The sequence below is a fragment of the Nicotiana tomentosiformis genome, chromosome 11 (assembly GCF_000390325.3).
Source record: "Nicotiana tomentosiformis chromosome 11, ASM39032v3, whole genome shotgun sequence".
Classification (NCBI taxonomy): domain Eukaryota; kingdom Viridiplantae; phylum Streptophyta; class Magnoliopsida; order Solanales; family Solanaceae; genus Nicotiana; species Nicotiana tomentosiformis.
This window is the reverse complement of record NC_090822.1, coordinates 124,476,360-124,487,274: the sequence shown is the minus strand read 5'-3', so window position 1 is coordinate 124,487,274 and position 10,915 is coordinate 124,476,360. Positions and strand designations below refer to the sequence as shown.

Here is a 10,915-nt window from a genome sequence, read left to right as displayed (position 1 = left end):
TTCAACAAGTTGTAATTAAGAACACTCAAACCTGATAGCATTAGACCTATCAACCCGGGATTGAAACCTTTCAGCAATTGAATAATGCTCCATCACCACTTTCAATGTAGCCTTATCCTTATATACTTGTCCAGCCATAACCTCTCTTTGATTAGCTTTTGAAATAATCAAATCCCTTTCCAGTTCGAACACCTCAATTGGTTCACCTGAATTGACCACTCAAGAGCAAGTGTATCAATTGTATCAAATTTACACCTTTGATTTGCTTCGTCTATTTGCACTATGTTGCCTTGAATTAAACTACCTCCAGCTACAATTTCTTTGTCCATTGTTGTTATACACAAAGGATACATCCCGAATTCCCTGTTCTCTTTTTTCAACTCTACATACACCCTGTAACCCATATCGTTGTGTATTTCCATTGGCGTGCAATTTCCTTCCACTTTGTATGACTTTGAGCTCAAATCTATGGCAAGTTGCTTCGAAATTGAAGCAACCAAATCATTGTACGGCGCATACTCCTTTATCAGTATCCCCTCAATCGAATAATCAACGTATTTATTCTCACTTTTCCAATAACCAGAATGACGTAGTAGCACGGTTAAACTTGCCATATGTAAAATCGAATTATACCGACTTCTGTATATAGTTGTATGAATTTCGAACAATATCAGTGTGCCAGAACTTCCACGAACGATACCAACAAAGAAATGAGGAAGTGAATCTCTAAAGATTGCTCTGTTTTAGGGTATTTTTCGACTGAGAATCTTTTCTATAACTGAAAATACAAATTTTGCGTGTTATAATTGAGTTTGTTGAGTTATATTAAGAGTCTATCGCGTTAATTGATTCACTTACCGTTTTTAAACAGCTAAAAGGACCCTTTTTTTTTGCAGATTTACGTTACTGCATTCACGAATACAGCTCGCGAATACATACGAATACATTCTCTGTTTAACTGGACTCCCCTATTTTCAGCCGAGTTTTGCTACATGAATACAGTAGCTTAAATACATCGAACACACTCTATAACAAGTGAAAACATAGCTATAGAAAGTAATTTAGTAAATGGTAGCTATAACAAGCTAATGTTTAGTGGTTTGTGAAAATTTCTCTAGGAAAAATGATTATAACATCATATCCATGAAGTAAAAGAAACTATGGGATTGACTCACCCTTAGTAATCAAATATATCCAAACAGACCCTAAATATTATTCCATTACTTGAATTAAACAAGACCTAATACAGATAGATGCAAGAAATTAAGACTCAAATTTGGGAAATGGCTGAAGGGCATTATTTGTTTGGTTGAACAATATATATATTTCTTGATTTCCCTTTCAGGCAAGGACTAATCTGTTGCCTGATTAATGTACTTATCAATTTGCAGTTTACTACAAGGAATGGCTAACTGAAGGGGCTGACATTCCGTTATTTCCTTGCCGCTGTTCAATTCTTGCTGCTGTTCTTCCCAGAGGCGGACCTATGCAATACAGAGAGGGGTCAGTGGTACACGTAAAACTCGGCAAAAATTTTATATATACATATATATATCTTTAGAAAATAGTGATATATTAGTAATGAACACCCTATATACAAAAACCGATTTTTGTTGAATCCCAAAAACCTATGCCATACAAAGAGGGGTCACCAGTACATACCTGTAAAGTTCGGCAAATATTCCATGTATATACGTATATATGTCTTTAGAAAATAAGGATATATTAGTAGTTGATTCTGTTTCTCTCAGCTCGAAGTTCTTCCACAGGGAGGCAAAAGAAATCAGCATCAGCGTGCATGGGCCAACCTAACCTGAAGCAGTTCACTGACCTACAGTTTTTGAGTAAAGTTAGAAATGTGCAAAATATTGATTAACTGAACCAGAAAAAACAAACAGAAAACGGAAAGGTTGACAACCAAAAGTATTCATTTAAATCGTGATAGTTCCTCCTCTGGGAATGCTTTGCTTTTCCTCTTCCGCTCCTAGCAGCTTCCTGAAAATAACAGAAAAGGGTGTAAAATTGATTTTTCCCTCAAGTTCTAAAGAAAGGTAAAAATACCACAACTGATCTTTTTTTAATACATAGATTGGAGAGGAACAGATAGCTCTGAAATGCATGTAATACCCGTGCAATCACTTCATCAATAGGAGTAACAACTTTTCTCAAGAAAGCCTCCTCTTCCCCGCCGTAAGCTAGCACCGGCTTAATATTTTCACCGGTAATGGGACTAACATTGCCAGCTAGCATGCCATAGAGCTCAAATGCCATCTACACGAGAAACTAATGTGTGAGATCCAAATGTTTTAACGTAACAAGAAATATCCGAAGCATAGTATAAAAGGCAAATTGTAAAGAAAATATAAATATTTGACCACAGCAGCTGAGAAGCTGACGATAAAAGCAAACATATGGTGTCAATTAAAATGGAATGTACCATGGTAATCTTATTTTATTTAAGAAAATTACTCTTTTCTGAAAATACTTTCAACTGTTAACCAAAAAAAGTATTCATGACAAAGAACAATGCGATAAAAGATATTGCCATGAAACTACAAGCGTACATCTATGCTATCATCCATAAAATCCAGCAACAAAGAATTCCCATTAATTACATCAATGTTGACTTTTGAACTTTTCTTCGTGATAAATGCAGAAAGTAACAAAAACAAATGTGTTCTTCAAAACATTGACTCAGACTTCAAGAAACATTTAAAACCTATCCACTAAATTCGTAAAATATGAACACTTTAAAAGCTTACATGATGGTAAATATAGCATAGGCATTCAGGCATGAGTCTTAAATTTGCAGCTTCCCCCCATATGAGAAGATGTAATCCCATGTATAATAATTTACGCTGCTGTACTTCCTGTGGTATGGTTGGCAACCTGGAAATTTTGACAATGAAGAAAAGATCAGCATATACAAACGAAAGATGAGCTTAATTTGCCAAGTAATCGGCTCATTTCTACAGACGAACACATCTACAAAAGATGCTAAAGGAGCTACAGGTACACGTTATCCTGTTCTGAAGGACAAAGCATCAAAGCTGCAGACTCTTTGTAATATCTACTTCGACAGATAACAATCAATAAAAGATCTTGGATGAAAGTTTGAGGTATATTAGCTGTTTTTCTAAACTGCTTTTCCTGTCCAAAATAATGAACGAGGAAAAAAACTATGGACAACACATTATTGTTCTTTTGAGGATTTCCATGTTCTTTTGAGCATGGAATTAACTGCATTGTTAAATGTCTTGTCAATCCTTATACTAGCATTAACCGCAGCAATCAATTATTGTTCTTTTGAGGGCCAAAATAACATCAGGAAAGCAAAGGCTCTAAAAAACCAAATGAGGATACTGGTCTTGTTGAGAAGATACATCAACAAAAGCTCAAAAGATGGAAAATAGTACAAAAAGTTCAAAATTTGCTAAGCATGGCGCTATGGGACTTAAGAAACTGTGAGCAAGGAGACAACTACACCGCAGGCATCAACTTTCAATGTATTTATTTATTTTCAATATAAGGAAGACGGGGTTTTTTTCTTTTCTCAAGCACATACATACTTCTTCAGCAAAACTAGAATCAGGTGTCACAAAGAACATATGTTGCAAAATAAGTACTCCATATAAGAAGTGGAATAACTCTGAGCTTTAGTAAAACTTGCTATCACATTAAACAGCAACCTAGAAAAAATTGCTCCTTGAGCTTTAGTGAGAGTAGTAACTCAAAAATATATTATGTTTTTAACAGTCTCAAAGTCCTCACTGAGAGTTACTTTGCTAAACATCTAGTAGTCTCTAACTGTCAACACGCGAGCAGATTCTAACAACACAATCAAATTCAAGAATCCAATTAAAGATAGAAAAATGGTATTCTTTCTTGGCCAAGTATGGCAATCCTTTCAACTAAAATTATATTTTAGCAGTTGAGGAAAATTTTTGATCACTCATCAATAACAGAAAGCAGTATCTTTTCCCAAACCTTTGGTTGCTGGTCAGGCTTTGGATACTGGCGTATGTGTACATTTGCAAGAAGCAAAAGGAGATGCTCCCTCTGATTTGCAACATTATCTTTCTGAGAAGCAATAGACAAAAGAAACGAGCTCATTAAAGCATATATTTCCATCCTGGCCGAGATAAACTTTCTAACCTCAAAAGATGTATGAAATAGCAAGTAAAAACAACAATGTGAAAGTCAAAAAGGAAACTGCTCTACCTGAAATCCAAACATAGCTTGAAGCCAATCAAGAATATCTTCATCTTTCTTCTTCTTGTAATCCTTGGGCCATGGAAGACCACTCGTATTTTGGAGAGCGTAAACAGCAGCTCGAATCTGTAAAGGAGGAAAAAAGAGTTGTTAAAGCAATAAGTGGAAAAGGAAAGGCAAAGGTAAAGAAATGCCTATAGCTGGAAATCCTGTTTGCGAATACAAACCTTTGGAAATCTCATAATTGCCTGATTAACACTATCAGGATCCAAAGGAAGATTATTATAGGGGACTAAAATCCGTGTCTTCTCAGCAACTTTATCATGAGCTTCCAAAATCAAAGTAATGGACTATCAATAATCCACCACATACAAAGAAAACAAAGTTATAAACAAGGAAAAGCAGTAGATTTATGGTTAAGTCAAAGCTGGAGGTTGTAAAGTCAGCAGAAACAGAAGGTTTAGCAATCATTTCTCCTTGAAAATTAATTTCATTCTCACCTCAAGATCGTCTCCTACTGCTTGCGTCAAAACCTCAAAGAGTACATTTTCAGTTTGGTATGCTTTAGTAAGTTGTGCACTGGAAATTTTTTAAGAAGATGAGATAAACAACTTTCAGTATAAACTAAAAGTGAGAAAGAGAGCACTATGAGAAGGCACAACAAATCTCTAACAAGGGTGCAAAAGACCCACCGGTCTGCTTTCTCAGCATCATTTTGAAAATCTTGAATGTACTGTTTGTAGTAAAGCTGGTAAAAGCTCTGCATTTCATGTGCATCGCTTTTGTTAACCCTTCCAATCAAGGTTAGATCATCTTCCTGAAAAGTAAATTTGTTACGCACTTACATGAATTACAAATGGGCACAAACATATCTTAGGTCTTCAATAAGAATTGATTAGTGATCACCCCAAAGCAGAAAGCAAGAAATAGCACTGGGAAAAGAAAGAACGAAAAGAAGTAATAGATAACCACTTACCGCTGTAGGAGGGACGTCTTAAATTGCCGTGCACCACATCCACTAGAAGTGGGATCTAACCGATGTGCTTTCTCAAAAGCATAAAACCGACCTACAACCAGAGTAATGATGTCTGAATGTTAGAATAGAGAACTAGAAAGGATGTTTGTATAGGATCATGTCCACGGCCAGAATTTGACAATAACAAGATGAATAAAATCAATCATAGTAAGGTCACAATTTCCAAATTTACTAGACTTGTTTTCCTCTTTAGTTATTAAGAATTTTGGAAACCTTTACCCAAACCAAATAATCTACCTACTGAAATATAACCACGTTCAATTATCTTAATTTTATTATAAATTACCTCACTTCATCGTATTTCAACTGTTACTTAAACGTTTTAGCTAACTCCAACATCTAGTAGTAATGCTGTTAAAAGGTGGTTGCCTAATTTGAAGGGAAGAGTAAAAGTAAAACCTTGATGCCCTCCTAGACTAATTTGAAGCTTGGTTAGTCCGCATACTAATAAGGTACGGTTGATGCTGCCCTGTCCCAAAACCCCCCCCCCCCCCCCCCCCCAAAAAAAAAAAAAAAAAAAAACAAATCTGCTAACTAAAGGCCAGAAAAATACCATTCTTATGGTATCATGAGTGACCCCTGCTTCAGGTACAAATCCTTAACATTAACATTCCAAAAGTGGGCATATTATTTGACTAACCAGTAGATGCCATCAGTTTGCCGCTAGCATTGTCTGGCTGAGAGTAAAACTCAAAAAAATCGTAGCAAACTCACTCAAACAACAATCTGAAGGAACACATGCCCATGAAGTTGAGTCTGTGAGTTCGATTTTTTGTAATCTTTGAGTTCTTAACTTTAAAGCATTATAACTAATCCAAAGAATGACTCTTTGTTAGTTGAATCTTTAACGGGATAAGAGAAATTTTAATCTGAGATAATATTCTTTTCCATCAAACTTATAATAAGAAATAAAGGGAGCACTAGAGCAGCTACCTGCTTCTCTCCCAGTTATCACGTTAACAAAATGACTTAGACTATTTTGATTACAAGTAAAGGTTCAACAATGAATAACTACAATGATGCTTAATCAGACAGCAACACCATAGTCAGATCCAAGCACACTTAGTCTCAGGAACTCACATAGATAGGCGACACGGGGGTTGCTAGGCTCAACTTCATTGGCAACACGAAGAATAGGAGCAATCTCCACCAGAGACGATGGAACCACTTCATTATCAATCATTGACTTCCCAATGTTCCCCATCGTCTGTGTCCGTGTTATCCGCCGCTGCAGCGACGGCTCAGGGCCCCCTCTTGACGCCATTATAATTAACTTTCACACCCTTATCTTCACTTAAAAGGTCTGAATCGGAATTCAATGCGCAATCACATTAGCATCAGGTAATAAAATTAAAAGCCTAAAAAGAACACAAACAAACAACTGAAACTACATCAAGTGATTTCACGGGCATTAAGTGAAAATGAGAACACTTAAGAAAACACAAGAACGTACAGAAAAATACAATACACAGACACCTTATACATACAAAAGTAAAAAACATTACTGCAAAAGAACACATCTTGCAAATCTATTAACATCCAAAAACACCAAAAAGAAACATAGTTTTATAATCAAAACACCCAAAAATGTACCCAAAAAAATAAAAAAGGCACCCAAAAACAGAAAAAGGTGAAAGAGAGAACAGTACATATACAGAGCAAGATGGGCACCTAGTATTCAGCATAGAAGCAGAAAACACCAGGATTAAGCAAAGTAAAGAAAACTGAAGAGAGCTACATTTACCTTTGTTTGTTATCTCAAAAATAATGATCAAGATTCTTAATTAATAAAAAAGATCAAAATTTTTACCAGCACATTAACATAAATCAACAAATACACAGAAAACAAATACACCAACATACAATAGGATTTAGCAACTAAAGCGCTGCACTTACCATTGTTTGTAGTGATCAAGATTTTAAATAAACTAATCAAAACAATAAATTTTGTATAAAGATTCAAAAGAGAGAACCAGAGGCGGACTCAAGATTTGAACATCACGGGGCACCATTATCCTTAACGTAAATATGAAAATAACATTAGTTGCAATAAAGTTTGGCGTGCAACTCTTTGAACACTTAGTGATTACGAGTTCGTGGCCGAAAGAATGTTCAAAAACATAAAAAACTTAAAATCATGACTAATAAAAGTCTGTAAGCAGTCCAAAAGGCCTCAATCGAAGTACCAGAGTGAACGAATACTTGCTACTTTGCCAAAGTAAACGTTGAAGGGAGAAGGTTTTAGTTGTCTTTATTTTTTCTAAATGAAATAATAATAAAAATTGATTAAAGATAAAGATTATTGACTAATGAAACTAGTTAATAATATATTTTATCTCCCTTTACTACTGTCTTTAGTATTTTGTGTAGAAGATACAAACAACTAATCGTGAAGAGAAGTTGAGTTTTGGAGCTTAGATGGAGAGATTTTAAAAAAAAAAAAAAAATTAAGTGAGTTCTATGTACTAGTACTAAATCGTTGAAGGGAGAAGGGTTTTAGTTGTCTTTAGTTTTTGTAAATGAAATAATAATAAAAATTGGTTAGAGATAATGAGTATTGACTAATGAAACTAGTTAATGAAATATTTTATCACCATTTCCTACTGTCTTTAATCATTATTTTTGTGTCTCTTTATTAACTTTTCAAAGTCTAGAAAGATGTATCTCCAATAGAATTTTTGAGTATTTTGTGTAGAAGATACAAAGAACTAATCGTGAAGAGAAGTTGAGTTTTGGAGCTTAGATGAAGAGATTTTAAAAGAAAAATATTAAACTAAGTGACTTCTATGTACTAGTACTAAATTAATGTTTGAATTAAAACATAAATAAACCGAGTTGATTACTAAATGTAGAGTATTAAACTGTCGTTTAATTAAAAGGGAAAAAAGAAAAAAACGGTTAAGTAATGCTAGTGTTGGTCTCGATCTTGGGGTTTGGCAGTGATAGAATGGAACAAAACAGCCTGCAGAACCAGTGCAATAAAGGGCATTTGTTGTTATGGGGCACAATTAAATTATTATAGGGGTCCTCGACGTATATACAGTAATATATACATAATTTTTCGCGAGCGTATAGGGTGCCAGTGACCCTCACCTATCCACATGGGTCCGCCACCGGAGAGAACAGTACATAGAAAGAGCAAGATGGGTATTTAGAGTTCAGCAAAATATGTTAACAAAAGGATTTAGCAAAGTAAAGAACTGCATTTTACCTTTGATTGTTAGTTCAAGAATGAGGAAAAGCAAAAGGTGGAAAGTTGAAGAGAATGAGCAAAACAAAAACTAGAGAGCGAGAGAGATATAGTGGAGTTTTTGGGGAGGCTGAAACTTAGCAAGAAAGAAAGCAAAAGTGTAAAAAATGGTGATGAGGGCGAACCAACGTTAAAGTAAATCAAAATATGGTTAGTGGGAGCCCTTTTTGCTTGATTAGCTTTGTTGTTTATGGGGTCTCTTAATGGAAGATAAAAAAGCTAAAAAGGCACTTCTTTTTCACAATTTCTTGTTTAAAAGAACTAAAATTCGAAGATTCCTTTATCAACTCCTTGCATGCATAACTCCATTTGATTTTTCAGAACTCGGATGTCAGTTTTATCTATATATTTTCTTATTCCACATATTATATCCAGAACACATAATTTTTTCCCATAACTTAAGGGTGGTTTGATACCACCAAACGAATTTTGCTTCACATAACGCGCAAATTATTTTTCTTATGCGACCGTAATGTTGTATCATTTTATGCTAAGATTAGTTATACCATACATTAATCAACCAAATGACCCTAAGTTACATGGAGTATCAAAAATCGTTACAAGAGCGCGCGCGCACACATATTTATATTGACTTTTTCTTCTCGTCTTTTTTGGGTTCTCTGAATTTCTAAAAGTGATTAAACTATTAATAGTCGATTTGCTGGCTGGAAACAATTCTAAAAAGTATAATTTTGAGAATTATTTTTCAACTGCATATATAAAAGAAAACTTGTTTACCTGAGCAGTTTGGACAATGAATTGTTGGAATTTGGGATTCATGTAAGTACTTTTTCTCAGGCCAGAAGCTACATGCCTTGCTATAGTCCTCACCGTAAGGCGACCATAAATATAAACTGGCATAATAATGAAAAGAAGAGCACAAGCAATTATAATAATATAAGACGAGTGCAAAAGCAGCAATGATTGTAAAATATTGCTGTTCATTTTTTTAGAGGTGAAAAGGCTTTGAACATACTAAACATAGGGCATAAAGCTTTTATTATCGGGATGTAAACGTCAGTGAAAACCTTTTTTTTTTTTTTTTTTTTGACTAAAAGCTATGTTACTTGGACTCTTCAAAAATACAGCCTAGTATATTCTTCGAGGATCCGGTACGGGGTGCGATGATATTTTTGAAGAGTCTAAACAACATAGACTAAAAGCAGTATCGTGACTCATTCTCACCCCTTAAAACACTATTGGTACTTAAAATCACAGAACCATCTCCCCTTTAAATTTTCTGCGGATCTTCAATGGACCAACAACAACAACAACAAACCCAGGATAATTTCATAAATGAGGTATGAGTAGGGTAGTGTGTACGCAGACATTATCCTTACCTTATAAAGAAAGAGAGGTTGTTTCCGATAGACCCTCGGCTCAGGGTCTATCGGAATCACATATACGTTAGACGATATGCGTCAATGATCTTTCTGATGCATAGTACGACTTTACTAGTCTAACATCATCTCCCCAGTGGCCTGCCTTCCAAATTCACACCAGACTTGGGGTTTAATTAGGACAGTGTCACTGGTCTGTAAATTAGGGGATTAATTAGGACACTCACTGCTCTGTAAATTACACTAAGAGGTAAGTAAAGCTAGTCGGATTCCTAGTCAGAGATACAGTTAGCTGGCTATTAGCTGGACCAGTGATTCATGAACTGGCCACACCATAATTTTCTTTTGTTATAATCGTGGTATCCGAACCAATTTGCGGACACCACGACCATTCTATCGAACACTTGCTACTTTCCACCAACACATATACCGGGACACCACGACCATTCTATCGAACACTTGCTACTTTCCACCAACACATATACCGAGCCACTGCATAACATAAAGTCATAAACTTTAAGAATAAACGATAATCATACAAAGTCATAAACTTTTAAATAAGAACTAATAGCAGGCGAGCAGCCGAGCATCACATCGCATTCGGGCCACATTCATGCAAGATTTTGCAGCAATTATAACAAGAAGTCATAAGCTTTTAATAAGAATAAATTATACTAATCAGATAATGAATCAGATAATGAAATTAGAACACCAAAAAGACTCACTTAATTCAAACAGCGGCATGTTGTTGATTGCCAATAGATTTTAGTCTCAAATCACAAACTCTTTTATAACTAGAACGTATATATATACTATATATACTCCCTCCTTTTCAATTTATGTGAACTTATTTCCTTTTTAGTCTGTGCAAAAAAAAATGACATCTTTTCTTATTTAGAAACAATTTACCTTTATACAATAATTTATAGCCACACAAAATATATGTGACTCATTTTACACCACAAGTTCAAAAGTCTTCTCTCTTTTCTTAAACTCCGTACTCAGTCAAATGGGTTGACATAAATTGAAACGGAAGGAATATAAGATAAAGATAGCCAAATTAATTTTAGGAGTCTA

At 35.0% G+C, this 10,915-nt stretch overlaps 1 protein-coding gene across 1 annotated transcript; it reads right to left on the bottom strand.

Annotated features, from left to right (window-relative positions):
• Nucleotides 1–1,149: 1,149 nt before the first annotated feature.
• Nucleotides 1,150–6,512, bottom strand: LOC104095034 (callose synthase 3-like). The gene is made up of 12 exons (XM_070189937.1): nt 6,282–6,512; nt 4,905–5,029; nt 4,713–4,791; nt 4,440–4,562; nt 4,222–4,338; nt 3,988–4,080; nt 3,017–3,150; nt 2,763–2,889; nt 2,128–2,271; nt 1,919–1,995; nt 1,663–1,831; nt 1,150–1,484 (listed from the first exon to the last, which is right to left on the bottom strand). Exons 1-11 carry the CDS (start codon nt 6,510–6,512, stop codon nt 1,726–1,728), a joined length of 1,356 nt encoding a protein of 451 aa, XP_070046038.1. The 3' UTR covers nt 1,150–1,484; nt 1,663–1,725.
• Between the last annotated feature and the right edge of the window lie 4,403 nt (nt 6,513–10,915).